At 44.5% G+C, this 18,627-nt stretch overlaps 1 protein-coding gene across 2 annotated transcripts in view; it reads right to left on the reverse strand.

Annotated features, from left to right (window-relative positions):
* The window catches only part of lrpprc (leucine rich pentatricopeptide repeat containing), a 66,260-nt gene that overhangs the window by 24,397 nt on the left and 23,236 nt on the right, over positions 1–18,627 (reverse strand). Inside the window, exons 15-25 of one of the 2 annotated variants that reach the window (XM_022763792.1) lie at positions 17,639–17,666; positions 17,068–17,125; positions 16,140–16,246; positions 14,832–14,909; positions 14,523–14,588; positions 14,141–14,254; positions 13,898–14,028; positions 13,509–13,594; positions 8,082–8,289; positions 2,350–2,474; positions 544–650 (exon numbers count right to left, since the gene is read on the reverse strand). In XM_022763792.1, coding sequence (XP_022619513.1) covers positions 544–650; positions 2,350–2,474; positions 8,082–8,289; positions 13,509–13,594; positions 13,898–14,028; positions 14,141–14,254; positions 14,523–14,588; positions 14,832–14,909; positions 16,140–16,246; positions 17,068–17,125; positions 17,639–17,666 — 1,108 coding nt within the window. The remainder of the gene's footprint in view (positions 1–543; positions 651–2,349; positions 2,475–8,081; positions 8,290–13,508; positions 13,595–13,897; positions 14,029–14,140; positions 14,255–14,522; positions 14,589–14,831; positions 14,910–16,139; positions 16,247–17,067; positions 17,126–17,638; positions 17,667–18,627) is intronic. The other variant, XM_022763793.1, reaches the window with a different exon arrangement.

Below are 18,627 nucleotides of genomic sequence, written 5' to 3' on the forward strand. Positions count from 1 at the left end.
ACAACAAACCGCGGATGCTTCAAATAGAGAGACGAGAGCTATTCACTTCAGCTGTTTCACAGTTAGTGAAGTGGAACCAGAATATGAATGAAAGCTCTTATGTGTCATTCTGTTCCAACCGAGGGGACAGAAACTAAAAAGAAAAAAAGAAAAAAAAACAGGTACATCTTTGGCGGGAATTAGGCAGATTTTAGTTAAGTACAGCACACAGCGCTGGATGAGTGTGGTCAAACCAGGAAGATCAAATACAGATACCACTCGTCGCTTCATACATGAGTTTGCATAGCAGTGAAATAAGAACCTGTTAATGTTCCATCGTTAGAAATGATTATTTCACGCTGAACTTGTTTTGAGATCACTAAGAAACAATATAAATTTAGGTTGGTTATTATGAGAAACATCTGAATATGGTGACAATATATAGGAGACCTATTTTTACATACTGTGTTACAGACATGATGCTACATGGTATAATAAATACGTCACTACATCCTACGACTAAATACATTTGTTTCAGGAATAAGCAGTGTTGTGTTCGTTTACCTCAATGACCTTGCGAGCCTCACGGTAGCGGCCCGTCTGCAGGAACGCAAAGCACAGATCATACAGCATATTCATCTCCCCTCGCTCCTGACTTATGAAGTCCATGGCTGAAGAGAGAGACAGGCAGGTGGGGAAACAGAGCAGAGAAAGGTCATGAATAAAAATGACTACAAGGTGAACAAACACACACTTCATGCTTTCACTCTGAATCCATTATTTGGCACAATGTCCCAGGCACAAAACAGCCGTATCAAGCCTGCTCTCAAACAAACACACACACACACACACACACACACACACACACACACACACACACACACACACAAGTCCCGAATGAAAGCCTAAGCTCTCCTGGTAAACTTGCTAAAGCGCTCTGCTCAGCGTTATGTATTATCTCTGTCCAGCAGCTTCAGGACAGGTACCACACACACAGACAGACAGACACACACACACACACACTCACAGCAAACTTTCAGTTATCCAGCATATTCAGCAAAGCAGAGGAAGAAAGAATAATCCCTCTCCCTTTTACTTGTGTCATCTGAAGTCAACTGAAAGAACAAAGTGGTGCCATTTTGCATTTTGGACTTAAATCACTCAGAAATTAATTTTGGGTCAAGATCTAATGTGGGCAAGTTTTCAGACAAGTTCCAGACTAAATTTAGGTTGTGTTTCATATGCGCACATCCTAATCTGAAGCTTTAGTGGAAGACTGAACCACATCGGCTCATTAACAAAACAAATTCATTCACTTTCCCTCTACTGCATCTCAGGTTCCCGTAGACATGTCCGGGTTGAAAGCATGTTTGGTGACTTCTTCCTCTCAGAACCTCAGAAAAACTCCATATTTTAGTTTTCTGTTGACGCTCGAGCTCAAACCAAGGTCAGACATGTGAGTGACGGTCTTTTGACAAGCCGTGTCATGCTTTTAGTGTGTTTTGGACCACTGAAGGTCAGTCTGTTGGAAGGATGCGCGTTTGACGGTTGCAGTACGTTTCTGCTTTTCTTTCACATGGTGTGTTTTAAGGTGAATTTTCAGACCACCCATGCACCGCGACAGCATGGGTCCACAGGAGCGAGCCGGGGTGCAGCAGGCTGCAGCACTCAACATGCACTCACAACGCTGTCAGATCGAGTGAGATTTAAAGTTTATGTTACAAGTCACCTCTCTCTACTTTAAATGAGGGGAGTGGGAGACAGAATAATGTGTTATTTCAAGATCCACTGATTGGCACTGGTTAACATGCTGGCCTCTGTCAGACAACTGTTGTAAAAAGTCATTTCGTTTTTTTGAGGGTGACTCTAAGGGTCTGTCACCTTAGGGGGGAGAGGGGTCAGAGATGAGGGTGGGAGGGATGGGAGGTGGAGAGGTGCTTCACTGCACGGTTTCAACCTTTACGCACTCCAGAGCCACTTGCCCCTGCGGCACATTGAACTTGACCTTTTCACCGCGTTGCTGTCGACATGCAGGGAGACTGTTCAAACCGTGATCTGCCAACGTGCTTCACCGCGACCCCGGTCTGAACCTCTCTCACTCTCTGCCCCTCTTACACTCTCGGAATTGTTGGCACTTGTTACGTGCACATTTAATGCAAACACTGCACGGGCACTTTGGATTAGCGACTCTAACTCTTCACATTTGAGGAGCTGGAAACAGCAAATGCTCGGTGACCTACTGAAGTTAATGATCGAAATTGTCAATAAATGTTTCCATCGACTTAATGGTTGTTTTAGCGCTAGATTGATGGAGCAGACAAAAGATGAGTGTTTGACAGAGTGTGTGGTCCGAACAGACAAGTGTGTAACCTTTCTGCAGCAGTTCGGTGTCTCCTTTCTCCACCAGCGCGACGAGGATGTCGTGGATGCGAGGCATGTGGTTGTAGCGCTTCTGACACTCCAGCACTGCCTCTAGAGCTCCGGGCAGGTCCTTTCTGCAGGTATGTGGACGGACGGACGGACGGACGGACACACACACACACACACACACACACACACACACACACACAAATACACGCAGGGAGAGTTGGGAGAGAGAGCAGAAAACGAGTTAGATGTCAGGGCCGTCCAATCTGTCATGGACGGGACTGTGTTGGTAGAGAATCGAGAGTGTATCATGGGGTGTTAACCCTGTGACCTCCTATTCAAGCACTATGACCTACCACAACAATACAGGCCTTTGAATTCATGACAGCACAACTGTGGGTGATGAAGCCTTTTGGCCCCAATACATCATTCTCACACAATCAGGCACACTCACACACACACACACACACACACACACCTGTCTGCGAGTGGCTAATATCCCTCTGGACAGGCTTTTAGAGGGGAAGCAATGCAACAGACAAAAGGACTCGACTGATCTTTACCCTCTCTGCTCAGCTCCTCTCACGTCTTCCCAACTTCTTTCGCTCTTTCTCCTCTTTTGTCCTCTCCAACCCCCTTTAACCCCTCATTTCCTCTTCTCTCATTTCCCTTTCCACCTGATCTTCCCTCTCTCCTCCTTCCTTTCTTCCTCGTCTTTTTCGCCTCACCATCCTCCTTTTGATTCCATGCTGTCAGCTTTCGCTCCCCTCTGACGACCTCGCCCCCCAGCTGAGCAATTTAGCAGAAATATGGCAACAACATTAGAGCCCCCCTACCACCAGCAGCTCGCTCCCTTCGTCTCATGTCATCCTTTTTTTGCTCGGTCTACCCCCCCCCCCCCCCCCCCCCCCCACTCGGCCCATCCCTCACGAGCGGACGAACAAACAAAAGAGCGTGTAGAGAGAGGATGAGTGCGCCTGATGGAGTGATAACGAGAGAAGTAAGAGATGGGGAAAGGAAGCAAAAGAACGAGAAGCGGAGAGAAGGGGGAGGGAGAGAGACCACTTCAATCCCCTCTATTGTGACAGCGCTGCCATCAATCTGTTGATTGGGTAATTACCATGTCAATCACACAGAGGTCAAAGCAGATAGGGCACCCATGGGGGAGGCAGGGGGCAGAGTAAGTGAGTGAGAAAGAGACAGATAGACAAACCGTGAGAGAGAGAGATTGAGAGTGAACAGGTATAATTTCTGAAGTGTTTTCTCCTTGTATCAATTAGACAAGCGGATGAGAGAAATATGCCCGAAAAGACCAACAAACCAGAAAAAAAAAAAAAAAAAAAGGTATGACCTTGAGTTCGGCTCCTGTGAGGCAGGAGAAGAAGAGCGCGATGGAGGGAGGAGGAATGGCGTGATTAGGGTTGGAAGGTAAAGAGGTCCACTAATTGAAATGAAGAGGGACAACATTATTCAGCAGCGCCAGTCAAGAGGCTGTTCAACTGCACAACAGTCTGATTGAACAACACAGAAGAGAGACTAAGAGATTTTTGAAAATGAGAGAAAGAGTTTGGAGATAGAACGAGACCGAGGAGGGGGGACATGGGTACGCAATTTACTCCAAAAACGAGACAAGGACGAGAAAAAAAGTGCAGAGCGCCGCTTTTTTTATTTAACATAATGTGGCTTATACACACAGTTAACTTAACTGTTGCGGTGTGGTAAACAAGGCTTTTCCACTGGAGCCATTTCAACACATTGCCGCCAAGTCATGTTGGTGGATGTTTCAAAACTCCCTCTCCACTTTTGTTTCATCCCTTCTAGCTGTCCACCCCATTCATTCCTCCGTCAAGCTCCTCCACATCTACTTATAATCCCTCCTTCCTAATGAGACATGTTAAAAAAAAAAAAAAAAAAACACACCCCATCATTCTTGGCAGAAAAAAGGGCCTGGTGTTGCAATTACACCCCCTCTGCCACCCTCACTCCCCCTCTCTCCGCCTGCCGATCCACCCCAAAAAAAGAGCTAAGGATGTCGAAAGATGGATAATTTCCCCTAGGTACAATTTAACTGTCACTTTGCGTTGCCATTTACTGCGGCGCACAGCCCTGTTAATGTCCCCAACTTTGCATGTCAGCCACTTTCCAGCCAATTAAGCCCTGAAAAAATAACGAGCGCTTTGCTCGGTGGAAACCTGAAGGATTAGACAAGGAAGCTCATTTCATCTCACTCCCTCCTTCTTTTTCTCCCTCTCCGTCCCCTTCTTTTGTTCGGGGGAGATCGGCAGGCCTGTTATCAAGCCACTGTCCTCGCGTGGGGGAGGACGCGGTGTCGAAGCGCAAATGAGACCGTGATCATGACACCACTAGCCCGCTGTTACACGTGCTGAAGAATGGCACTTACTAATGTTCACGCCAATACCCACACACTCATTATTTTTGCTGCTCAGGGGCAGTCAAACAAGCTGACAACACAATATCTGACATATTATCACCTTATAAAGTTGATGTGTCTTAGCTTACAGCCAATAGCATTTACACATCCAGAAGACAGACAGACAGCAGCATTAGGATTCATTTGGAGTGGTGTTTCTGGCCACATGACCAATTGAAGTCCAACATCCACTCTCTGTTTACCTCCCTATCAAATATCTCTGAGAAATATCTCTGGCTTTTTGCTGCTAAATGTTCCATTTCCTTTACCAGCTAGACAACAACTGCTTGCTTGCCGTTTGGTGGTGGTGTACAGCTAAAACCAGTTGCCTTCTGCAGCAGGAAACAACAGTGATTAGAGGGGCTGGAAAATCAAAACAAGGAGCTAAATGAGGCTGTGGGCAACTGCAAAGACGATCCAGATAGCAAAATGAAACTTCTGGCCCAACATATACCTGTGTCGTTGGCCCGAGCCTGGCCCACATGATTCCACATCTGGGCCGATTCCGCTGTTATCCTCCGGTATTTTGTCTCACAGCTGCAAGAATTTCTGTGTGTGCCAGAATTGGTCCAGATGAGGAAGTACCATCTGAGATTCACGCTGTATATGAGCCAGATTCGGGCCAGAAGAAATCAATGCATATGTGTCAAGTATGGCCCGGATTTAATCTGCTATCTGGGTAGTGAATATCCTCTGTGCTTCAGTGACTATGTTCACAACAGACAGTCAATGTTTTACGTACAAAACTCTGATTAGTTCCCTTTAAGATCACAAGTTCAGCACTTAATGGAGCTGTGTTGAGCTGGAGTTTCATCATCTCTTTTTCTTTGTTATTCACCAATCTTTTCCTCTGCTTGTCTTCTCATTTACTTCACCTGGGGCTGCTTCCATTCATCTATGGAAAATTAAATTTTTTTTTCTCTTTTTGGACTCACTTAAACTCCTTGTACGGAGACAGCAGAAAAGAGTGGGAGTGAATGAGGTATTTTCCTCTGAGCCACTCATCTCTCGTCAGCTCTCTACCCTCCTCCTTCTCCACCTATTCTATCGCCACCGTTGCCGCCTTATGATACACGTCCTGCCAGCTCTTCATTTTGTTGGACTCATTAGCATTTCCTGTCGCTAATCATTTCCATAAGGATGTGGCAACCTTAGCTAGCTGCCAGCTAGCATAGTAGTGGGTTAGCACACACAATACCGAGCGAACGGGCATGATGGCTAACGGGGCGGTGCGTATGATGGGCTGTCAAGGGCTAATCTGCCGGAGAAGTGTTCATTAAGTCATTAGCGCTGACGCGGCGATGAGACGGATGCAGGCGGGAGTGATGTCTGCTTTGTCCTCTTTTATCGCTTCCCCTCCGTCCCTCCTCCTCTCGACTGTCTGTTTGTCCGCTGACTGACGGAATGAAAAGGTGGAGACGAAGGGATGAAGATAAAAGATAAAAAAAGAGAAGAACAGAGACGAGAGAGACAACTGGAGCATATAAGTCAAGTGTTGTGGTGCTCAAACCTGCCCTGAGGCTTGGCTGAACCACTGCTGGAGCTGCTTTACATTCTTCACTGTTTCACACATTTTATACAACTTCTCAAGAGACACATTTGTAAAATGATTAATTTCCAAAAGACCAACACTGAGTGTTTCATGATGAAACTAAGAATATCAGAGCCTTACAAGTCATTTTGTTGATGCCAATGAAAACTGAAGCAAATGAAAAGAAAAACTGATGATTAGTGTCATGGCTGTGATTAGTTTCACTCTGCGAAGCTGCAGTTACAACACAAGACTTTCTGACAGAGCTTATTTACTCGTTATTCATCTAAGCGCTTTCAAGGCTATTCAGTGCCTGAAACCGATGTTTGAGATGAGCCAGTCAGTCATTATGCGACTCCTGCAGAGAGAGATCTGTTCAATCAAAGCTGGTTTAGACAGTGAAAAGGAGAAGAGCTTCAATAAAGATGTGCATTGTTTATGGAATATTAACAGTCCAAATCTATCCAACGTTCAGGTGAAGTGGACCACTCTGTCTAATAAACTTTATCTGCACATCAGTTTTGTTGACTATTTCCAAGTCTTAACAACCAACCAGCTAAAAAACAAATGTAGCAACAACACAAGACAGATGATGATGAAAGAAGAGCAGCAGCAAGCTTGTTCACTTGTGTTCATTAGTGTATGTTCACTGCAGGATCATTTGGAGGAAGTACAACTGGCACTTGATTTGTGAACATGTGTATGTGTGTGTGTGTGTGTGTGTGTGCGCGCACATTTTGGCTGCTGTTGATGACCCAGAAGTAAATTAGCCTGCTAATCTCACAGAGGCAGTGATTAACGAGTGAACCTGGAAACTCTGTTTGTGCCAGAGACCAGACTTACAGCAAAACAAACAGCGGCAGGGGAGCACCAGAGTGTGTGTGATAGTCTGAGCTGTGTGTGTGTGTGTGTGTGTGTGTGTGTGTGTGTGTGTGTGTGCATGAGCTTCATTTGCAAAGGTCTAACTCTGCTGCAGCATGTACACTAGAAGTAAACAGTGTGTATGAAAGCATGTGCAGGTCATGTGTGTGTGTAGTGGCGGGCCCCTAACGGCGCACTGCGTGCCTGTGTTAAATCCAGCAATTAGTGCTCTGTACATAATTAACATGCTAATGAGCTGATCTACTTAAAAGCTGCTCTGACAAATAGAACACACACACACACACTGAATAACACACACACAATCTGAATAGAGTTGAGGGGTGGGGCAATACCAGTGACCCCACAGCCAGTGTTTGGTAATGGTAATTTGCATATTTGTATTATGGGAAGAAGCATCGATGGCCATCTCTCACCACACATACACACACACTTCCACCTTGGAGTATAGCAGTGGGTGTTTCAGGAGATCAGGGGTGGGGGCTCATGGGAGAGGTTGCAGCTGGTGAATCCTCAAACAAACAAAACCTGGCTCTAACAACACACACACACATAAATGTGCAATTTCCACATCCTCTCTCTGTCTGAATCGCTGACCCAGAATGTAACCTCAGCTATGATCACAGGGAGGGATGAGTGACTCATTGAGACACACATACATACACACACCTGGCAACTGGATTTGGCTGATGAAGACACAAATATGACAACAACACTGAGCTTTTTGGCTGCTTAGTGAAGAACTTCAAAAATAAAAAAAATGATAGGATAGAAATAAAAAAATAAAAATGTTTCAACATTAATTCTGCGAGCACATGAGCAAAGTGTGTTCGTCTGTGTGTGTGTGTGTATGATTGTTTAAATCAGTGTCATTGTGACTGGTGACCGTCGTACCTCTCCAGGTAGGCAGTGATCAGAGGTGAACAGAGATTGGCGGAGGGCTTGGTCAGACCAAGGGTAAAGATGGTGTCCTGCAGCTGTTGGATGACAGGCACGTCGCCTTTGGCCGCTAGGGCGTTGAGTGTGTGGAAAAGCATGACGACGTGTGCGTCAGTTATTGCCACCTCCTTCTCTTTCATCTCCTTCAGGATGTCCACCGCCTCTGTGACGGAGGGAAGATGAAACAAACACACAGAAACTGTCATTGTTAAGAAACAAACTCTCAACACGCGTGACGCTTTTGGTAAGATGAGGTGTGAGAGACTTTCAGCCTCTCTATAAAAAGATAAAGTGACGGTGAGACGGATTTAGAAGTAAAGACAAAAGGATGAACGAAAAGAACAAAAGACAAGGAGAAAGAGAGATACTGCAGAGAGATGAGGAGAGAGACAGCGAGAGGTGGGCAGAGCTTGGCTGAGAGAAGAGTAGGGTGTGTGAATATGATAAAAGGCCCCTTTAGCTAATTCCATGTGGGGAAAACAAACCCATATTAAAACAGCATTTTGCGCCCAGCGGGGATGAAAATCCAACCCCGTATAATGCCAACTCTGCGCTAATTGCTACTTGCGGTTTTCTAAACGAGACTACAATTACCAGACCCCTACAATGGAGGCCGGCTTTTTGCCGTGGCCATGTGGAAAGCACTTGGGGGGCTAAATTATAGGTATGTGGCGACAAGGGCCCACAGTGGCCCCAGTGAGACCCCGGTAAGCGGGCTGAGGGGTGGATCGGTTTGGTCAAGTCCAGCCAGTAATGGAGGGCTTTTTACTGGGCCACGCGCCCATCTGGCCAACACTAGGGGCTAAATGGTGAAAAGGGAGAGCGTGTGTGTATGTGTGCATATGTGGTGTATCAGAGTAAGGTAATTAAGATGCGTTTACTGTCTATTTAGACAGCTCCTAATGGGCTGACAGCGATACAGCCGCTCTCCACCACAGATACTAATCTATACAGCATGACCAAGAGGAATGGAGGAAATGGAGAGACGCAGAGACACAGAATACATTTGAATAATGTGCATTAAGCCAGTCCTCCAACTGCAGGCAATACTGGCACCTTAAAATTCACTCAACGAAAATCCTTGCTCCTTATGTCGGTGAAATTTGTAGCAAACGCAGACACAAAAGCAGGAAAACAAATAAAGTTAAAGTGAACAATGTGGGTCTAACGATACTAACACCTAAGTAGCTGGTAATATAACAAAACCCCTAACACAGGAGTGTCACTCTCTACTGGGAACACACACACACACACACACACACACACACACACACACACACACTTGTGGGATGAGGGACAAGGCCACTGGTGAGTGCTTTGGCATCCTAATTTCAGTCTGTCTCTCCATCTCTCCACCTCTCTGTGCCAGTTGTTATGGCGATGGGAACCAAAGGCTGTCAGAGATTTAATGGGACAGGGGAAAATAGAGGGAGGAAGGGTGGCGTAAGGGTGACTAGCAATGGAGGAAACACTGCTAAAGGGAGGACAATGAGCGAGGGGTGAAGCTTGTCAGAGGTAAAAGTTTGGTTAGCTGGGTGAGGGTTTGACATGAGTGATGAAGAAAGGAAGAGGGCAAACCTTCAAGTTACTGGCAATATATGCATCTCAAAGGATCACGACATTAGAACATTGTGCATTCAGAAAGTCTGAGGCTCCGACTCCCCATTTCCTCTAGTATGCTGCCATTTAGTTGATCCTTCAACAGAAACAGACATTACCCACTTCACAGTAGGCATGACGTAAAAAAAGGACTTCTGCTGTCAAAGCCTAGAGTGTTGGAGTTAGTCAGACCCTAAAGTGTAGAGTAAACTCAGATTGACCTACAGCCATTCATGCAGCAGGTTTTGCTGCCACTGTGGAGAAGAGTTCCCAATGTTTGGAAAGTCTTGCAGCTTCTATACAGTCAGGACAGATCCAGATGTTCTGTTAATTGTGTTACTGTATATTATCTTAATGTGACAATTCATTTACATGATGCCTACTCTGTTATTTTCTATTTAGTACTTACTTCAGCAACAGGTGCCAACACAGTGGGGCTGTCTGATAACTGAGGTCCAGTTACATCTGAATCAATAGTGTAAACAGGGAGAGGAAGATGACGAGCTGGGCTTTAACTAAACTGGAAAGTGGACATTTATAAAGGTATCTCATGTCATTTTTAAACAATAGCATGAACAAACTCCAACATCAAAACACTAAAATTCCTGTACAAAAGGTTTCAAAGGAAAACAATCTGACCAAAGATGGCGGTATCACATTTAAACAATTGCCCTGTAATGAGCTGATCTGTTGTCAAGTGTGTGCTGTTTATCAGCTCAGATGCAACTTATTCTCGCTCTCTGACTCTCTCTGTCTTTCTCCATGTCTCCCTCCCTCCCCCTTCTATCCATACCTCTCTCCATCAGACTCTGACGGACCCGCTAATCACTGAGACCAGTGGCTTGGAGTTGATCTGCCCAAATGGAGCTACACTAGCTAGCATCGCTCCGTCCACCGTCCAAACCCCCCCCACCCCCTCCACATACCACCTCCATCTCTCCCTTTATCCGTCCGTTTAGACAGTATGCATATCCATCAGCTCAGCCGAGCATCGTGGCCAGCAAAGCGAGCCAGTCCACACACGCACACACACACACACACACACACACACACACACACACACACACACAGAGGAGAGGGAGGGAGGCAGACAGGCCAGGTAAACAGACATCACACAGCCCAATGGTTCATCTAATGTTCCATGACTTGACTGCTAGTGATGTCTCTTTCCCAAAACAGACACACACACACACACACACACACACACAACTCCACAACTACCGAAAGCCAGAACAAGTTGTATTTACCAAAGTGGGAGAATGGACGGATGAAGGCAGAGGGGCAAGGGCAGGTCAAAGAGATGCTTGCTGATAGATGAGAGTTGTATTTAAAAAAATAAAAAATGGAGGGTGAAAAGCAAAGGTAGGAGGAGGTGAGGGGGGGTGTTCAGGGTTCTGGAGCCCTTGTTGGCATGTTCACTGGGTCTCAGGATGGTTAGACTAAAGGAGGCACTTGTTCTGCTATGGGTTATACAAAGAAAGTGATCAAACAATATGGTACTTGTATCAGCAAGTTTTATGAAGTTTGAACCCAACCCAAAGATTCAAACCCAACTCAAGGCCAAACAAGCATTTTTACATGTTTAGGGGCAGCTTTAATTTTGTGTATTAATTTTTTAACGCTACATTTATTTTCCACTGCCCCTAAATGTGTGAGATTACAATGCCCAGTAAAAAGCATTAACCATCATGTTAAGTTTAGCACTTGGCACTGGTGTTGACAGTGGCAACAGTTACTGAGCTCCTACAAAGATGAACACTGATGAACCCCAAATTTATTGTGTGAATTTAACAGAAACTTTGATGCGTATGATTCGTGTCTTCCAAAGGTTAAAGTTAAAAAATGACCAAACTTACAGATGTCACATTGGATGTTATGAAGTGATGAATCTTCCCTGAATCTTATTCAACTCAAAGGTTGTCACAACAGTTGCTGTATCAGTGGTAGCTTATGAAGCAGAAACTATTCACAGCACCAGTGACACAAGTTAATCATTATATTGATTATATTTGGTACAGTATTTGTGGAAGCGAGGAAACTTTGGATAAAATCATGTTAATTTATAATTCATGATAACAATTTTAAAATGTGTATGGGGCAACAATGGGAGGTTACATTTTTTTTCCCTATGCCGGATAATGTGTGAGTGAATGCAGCCTAATATGGGGCTCAACATTTTAGATCTCACAGGTACATGTTATGGTTTTGAGAGGAACCTCGGGTACTTAACCTCTTCATAAATGCACTTATAAATGTGTTGCTTGATGTAATGCTTCTGCTGTTCCATGCTTGTATTTCATGTAAGTGTGTGTGTGTGTGTGTGTGTGTGTGTGAGGTCTGACATGATAGCTGAGTGACTAGCCGAGGAAAAGTAAAAAGATTAAAAAGAGAGGAGGTCATTACAAGGGATTGTAGAAGAGGTGGAAGGAAGGTGACGCAAGGATAAAGTCAAAAGGATGAACCGCTGCAAAAACAAAGTTGCCTGGTGAGGTGGGATGGGATGCTTTGAACCAAGGGCGAAACAACAAACCATTAGAGAGGGCGAGAAATAAAGCAAGATGCCAGGAAACGTGATCTTCAACTGGGCCTGGTGTGTGCTGGAAGCCAGGCAGACCAGCGTCTGGGTGGGGACAGGCTAACATCAAGGTTAGCCATGTGTGCTAATGTGGGTGACAAGCGTCCCCCTCCATATGCACACTCTGGCTAATGGCAAATGCGTTAGCACTGCCTATACACACCCCAACACACACACACACACACACACACACACACACACACACACACACACAGATGGACACACCAACCGTCGAGCCCACCAAATGCCTTTTGCTTGAATTCACATGCAAATTTGCGTGTCACTGTGTGTGTGTGTGTGTGTGTGTGTGTGCACTTGTGTGAAATGCTCAAGCACTTCGGTAGACATGATCTGCCATTAGCATCAAGGCGGATTTCAATAATTCTGCAAAAATACACACAGTCCTGTAATTTTCCCCCTCTCTCATTTCTAACTGACGTGGGTGTGTGTGTGTGTGTGTGTGTGTGGGGGGGGGGGGGGGGGGGGGGGTGACACGCTTGGAGACAGAACAGGGGAGAGAGGGTCAGATAGAGAGACAGAGATACGAAAGCCAGAGAGAGAGTGAAGGAAGGGGAGGAGAGGAGAGGAGAGGACAGACAAGGGAAACATTTTGCCTGTCATTGTGTGCAAAAAGCAGAGCGGCAAAACTGATGGTAATTGGGTCTTCGATGGGCTGAAGGAAACCCACCGTAGCATTCTGGAAATGGCTGGCTAATGTGGTTTGAGGGAGGGAGAAAGACAGATTGTGACAGAGTTGGTGACACACACACACACACACACACACACACACACACACACACACACACTACACACACACACACACACACACACACACACACACACACACACACACACACACACACACACACACACACACACACACACATCTGTAGGCCTTTTTAAGTTCAAGCCTGATCTCCTTTGATCCGGCTTACTGTCAGAGAAAAAGTAGTGAGGAACTAAGAACTAGTGGGATTAGTCAATTAATCAACAGACACAAAAATTCTGATAATCAATTAATTGTTTTCAATGCTTTAAGCTAAAATTATATCATCTTTGGGGTTTGGACAGTTGGTCGGAAAAAAAACAAGCAGTTTGAAGAAGTTACTTATTTTAACTACTTACCAAGACACTCAAAAGACTGAATGATTAATAATGACAACCCAATAATCAAAGCGGTAATTTGCTGCAGCCCTAGAGGAACTTACCCTCCACTCTTTCATTCTTGGAGAGCACCTTGACCAGGGCGATGTATTTATTGGTATCCAGCACTGCTGATGAGTCCTTACGACTTCTAAAGACAGGGACAGAGAGAGGGCGAGTGACAGATTAGATTAATGTAGACCACTTACAGTAATGCAACTCATCTACTGCACTGTCTGACTTCAGTTTGATGCCGAAACCGGGCGGTGAGCGACGAGAAAAAGAAACAAGGGAGGAAGACGGGAGAGTTTCCTGTGTTCCAGCCAGTCAACAGAGGGTCCGGACCCTGCATTAATGTCTCCCCTAATACCACTCAAGTTAAACTTTAATGGCCTACTACTGGTCACAGCATTGCCTTATGCGTAGGTGTGTGTGTGTGTCCTGCTCCACTCACAGTTCCCTCTTCAGGTTGAGCGCCTCCTCCACATTGTTGTGGTGACAGCACTGGTTGATGAGGATGGTGTAGCTGCTGACTGTCACCTCCTCCTCGTACTGCTGCTTCAGCTCAAGGGCGCGCTGCAGGTTCTGATCGCAAAACAAAATGACAAATCTCAGGGGTAAACGCGCAGACAAAGCGACTCATTTTCACGAGGAAGAGGAGGTTGTGTGAGGCCGAGTTGTCCAAAACAAATCCTACCTCCTCCACACAGAGAGCCTGGATGACCTGTTTGAGAACGGAGCCTAAAGGTTTGTTCTCTGCTTTCAGCTCAGCCAATTTGCTCTCAAGCACCTGCACATTAACTCCAATTCCCTGATGGAGACAGAGAGATGTTCATCAATAACTACATACACCACCACATGCGTACATGAGCCTGTGCTGATAGACACTCGTCTCCACAAGTTCTGTTTTTTAGTTTAGATTACTCACAGATGAAAAGGAGATTCTTACAAAATGACACACGTTAAAGGAAACTATGAGGCATTTGTGGTGCTGTATTCATTAACAATTTCAAGCAACACAAATCTTTCCAACAGAGAGAGTAAATATCAATTATGTTGCATCACACTGCCGTACTTACAGTAGCCTGGGGAACAGCTGAGCCAATGGACATTCTGTCTTTGGGATCCACCAAAGTGATCACATCCTAACACACACACACACACACACACACACACACACACACACACACACACACACACACACATATAGAGTTAACAGTTGGCAACATCTGCATCATTAGGGCGACAACAATAACAGTACACAATGTACAATGCATGAAGCCTTTGGCTGTTTGTGGTTCGTCGATTACACTGATGCTTTTCTCAAGTGACTAAACCACAAAACATTCAGAGTAAAAACTGAACTATATGGAGGTCAGGCTCTGTACCTTGATGAGCTCTGGGATGTGGTAAGACTGCAGAAGGTTCCTGATGCCTCTGTAGATGTTTAATGAAATTGTTATGTTCTGCAGAGAGAAGAGACAGAAGGAGGAAAAATCATCATCATCAAAGCACCGATCAGCTCTCAGCACAACAGGAGCTCAACCTGTTGAGTTTCGTGTGTTAAAAAGCCAAAGGTTGAGACCAAAGTGAACAGCAGCTGAAGATAGTCAGCACAGTTAGTAAACTAAAGAGGCTTTTAATAACCTTAACAGGGTTTCTCTTCTCTTAGCTTAATTTAGAAGCTGTCACAGAGATTGCAATTTCTGGAGAAATGACTGCTGAAAATAAAGTTGCATTTATGTGCCGCTGGAAACACTGGCATTTAAACTGGACAACATACAAAATGTTTTGGTGAAATCCGTTCTGCAGATTGTTGACTTTTTTTTGGATGAAAAAAGAATCAATGGACAAATGACTATATGATATGATAAATAATGAATGACAATGAATGACAAAATTGATAAGGAAAATAATCATTAGTTGCAGCTCTGATGTTTACTCAGAGGATTTTGCTGTTGTTCTGCTTTCTGTTAAATACACACTGTACTTCAATAGACAATGCTGATTCATATTAATCGTTCATCAGCTCTACCACGATAAACACTTATTGAGTGTAATCAACGAGCCAAGCGGGGTCCTTTCAGACACACAAGCTCCTACTGAGCTCACACTGATCCGTCAAGCATGAGTGTTTCACTATGAAATCAAGAGTCCGACTTGGCAAATTCGCTCCACAGCATCCTGGATAACATGATGGATGATACTATTGGTTTCTGATTAAAGCTATATTGTTTGATGTCTGATTTAAGGGCAATTCTGTGCCTCCAAAAAGGTTCCACGCTGGACCAGGAAACTGCTTCACTGACCAGCCAGTTAAGACGTGACCTTTCACCAAAGAGTGTAAAACATGATTTAATCTTCCACGACATGTCTGGATGGCCCAACTCAAACCTTCACTCTTCAGAAATAGAGCAGAGGGAGGAGGTTGTGTGAGTTTATTCTGTAGTGTGTGTGTGTGTGTGTGTGTGTATATTGTGAATAATCCGAGTCTGATTACACACTGCAAATCATCTCAGATCAGAGTGTGTAAGCTCCTTTAAAGCGGGAAGGTTATGAATGAACGGGATATGCAGTATATTGGTGTATGAATGTATGGTGTGTGTGTGTTTGTATTTGTCACCTCATCAGTGAGCATGTGTATGTGTGAGTGTGTGTATGCTTGTGTGTGTGTGTGTGTGTGTGTGTGTGTGTACCTGAGCTTTTAGCTGATTGAAGAATTTTCTCAGTTTGTCTTCCTGTGCCTGCACCTCCTGCTCTGACATGTTGTCGATCAGACTGTACAACAAGAAGGATACCCCTTCTGGACGGGATGGAAACACACACACACACACACACAGAGAGAGTGAGCAGTTGTCTTGGGAATAAACTTCATTTGCCACTGTGTCAGTCACTGCATCCATTTGTGCATTTATACTATTTTTTTCTGTAACCTCTGCAGAGTGTGTGTTTGTGTGTCCTTTCTGCTGACAGAAGCTGCTTTCGGGCTGCAGTGTGAGTGAATGTGCGACGGCTGGCAGTGACAACCTCCTCTTATTTCAACTCTCTCTCTCACACACACACACACACGATCGCAGATGTTGTCTAACGGGATGTGACATGGATAACAGTCTCCATCGCTCCCACCAGCAAACACACACACCAGTCTCAGGGCTGGGGACTCTCTGTGACACACACACTGATGCAGAGCGACATTAACACTCCACAAACACATACACACAGTCAGACCAGAGATGCAGTCCCACACTGACACACACAAACACACTCTCATACACTTTAACTACTCAGCGCTGTGTCAGCAGCCAGGCTCTATTTCCTCCGACAGAGAGAGCACGTCTTTCACTCTCACACACCTGCACATAAACACACACACAGGCTTCATGGCAAGGAGTGGACTGGTCAGCAGTCTGCTGCTAATGAAACTGAACACACACACACACACAGGGCATTTTTCTGTCATCTGACTTATAGCTGGAAAGTGACTGAGACACACACTGCAGAGACTGCAGTCTGCAAGTTTGATTACTGATATGTGATAGATACGAATAGATATACATACACACACACACACACAGATATATATTCCGACTTGCCTGTGATAACAGTGTAAAAATCTTTCCTTACCAGCAGGATTGGAGCTTTCATTGGAGAAGCGCTCGTCTTTGTATAAGAGCTCAGTAATCTGGAAAGAAGAAAAACACGGTACATTAACACTGTAGTTTATAGAAGGTATGAGACAGAATTAACATCACAGACCGGGGTACTGGCTAAAGATGCAGTTTAATCTCATTTGATATTAACAATTATGTCTTATTTTACATTTTTGCAAACTATCTTGCATAAAATTGCCCCTTGAGGAACAAACTAAGTAGATCCATCCTCTACATTTCTTTGTCTGTATGCTCACTGTGCCGTAAGGAGATTTAGATAAAAAGGCAGCAGATGGCATTTGTCATACTGTATATTCTCCCTAAATCTAACTTGGTGTGTAGCAGACGGTGAGAAAATAGGTTATCATAGCTATTTTGTTGTGAAGAATAAGCAAGAAAAAGCTGTTTAAAAAAAAAAAAAAAAAAAGATTCTGTGTTTTCATATATTGCACTAAACTACTTTCAAACAGGGAAACCCTGTTCGTTTGTTCTGACACATCATTCTCCGCAGACACTCAAACGCTGTGGGCACACTCAGGTCTTACCTTCACCATGCTCTCCACATCGTCAGACCTGCAGGGGGCAGTAGAGGACAAGACATGAGCACCCGCTCCACATGCATCACCAGCAGCTCAACGAGACTCCAACATGTCAGGGTTAATTCATTGGCTCATAAGCATGGGTACGTTTTGCTTTTAGACCGCAAAACATAAAAGAACATTTACATTTCTGAAGGTACATCTCCTAAAGAGGCACCTACCCCACACACACACACACACATTCAAAGAGGATTTATTCTCCTCACCCATCTTTTTCTCCAACGCTTATTCCAATGAATGTTTCTCCAGACCTAGAGAATTTTAATTAACTCTCAGTTTCACTCTTTTGCATGACTTTTCTCCCCCATAAATGATCACTCTAAGGTTGAAAGCTGTCAAATCACCGTTTTGGGAAATGCCTCGAAAATATACCGTTTATTGTCGACTGGTCGTGCTGTCGGTGAACTGGAGATTTTAATTTAATCTGTCTAGATATAAGCAACAGGTAATCATAGGGTGTAACTACTGTTTTAAATCTCTAAGAATACAGTAGATAAAAAATGTATTTATATTTTAATTATTGTATTTTTCTCCCAATTCCCTATTAGTATTAGAATTCCCTAAAATATTTGAGCTAAATGAGTTTAGATGAATAAATGAATTTTCTGACAGTAATGGTATTTGATTTAAGTAACCATAATACTGAGTGTGTCATGCTGACATAGCTACTGAACTGACAGTGTAGTACAATACCAAACAGCAAGAAAAAGCGACAGATTTCTCAGTCTGACACCCTCAATCCCACAGTACAAGAGAGAGGAGAGACGGCAGCACAAAAGCCTGGGAAACCACAAAAGACACATTCTCGTGCACAAAGACACGAACACACACACACAGGCTAAATGATGACAACGTGTGACATTTCTGGCGTCGTCAGCTAGTTGGTGGAGATGAGGAGAGACGGGGAGATGAGAGGAGAAGAGAGAAGAGGAGGT

The sequence above is a fragment of the Seriola dumerili genome, unplaced genomic scaffold, assembly GCF_002260705.1.
Source record: "Seriola dumerili isolate Sdu_G_001 unplaced genomic scaffold, Sdu_1.0 BDQW01000478.1, whole genome shotgun sequence".
NCBI lineage: Eukaryota > Metazoa > Chordata > Actinopteri > Carangiformes > Carangidae > Seriola > Seriola dumerili.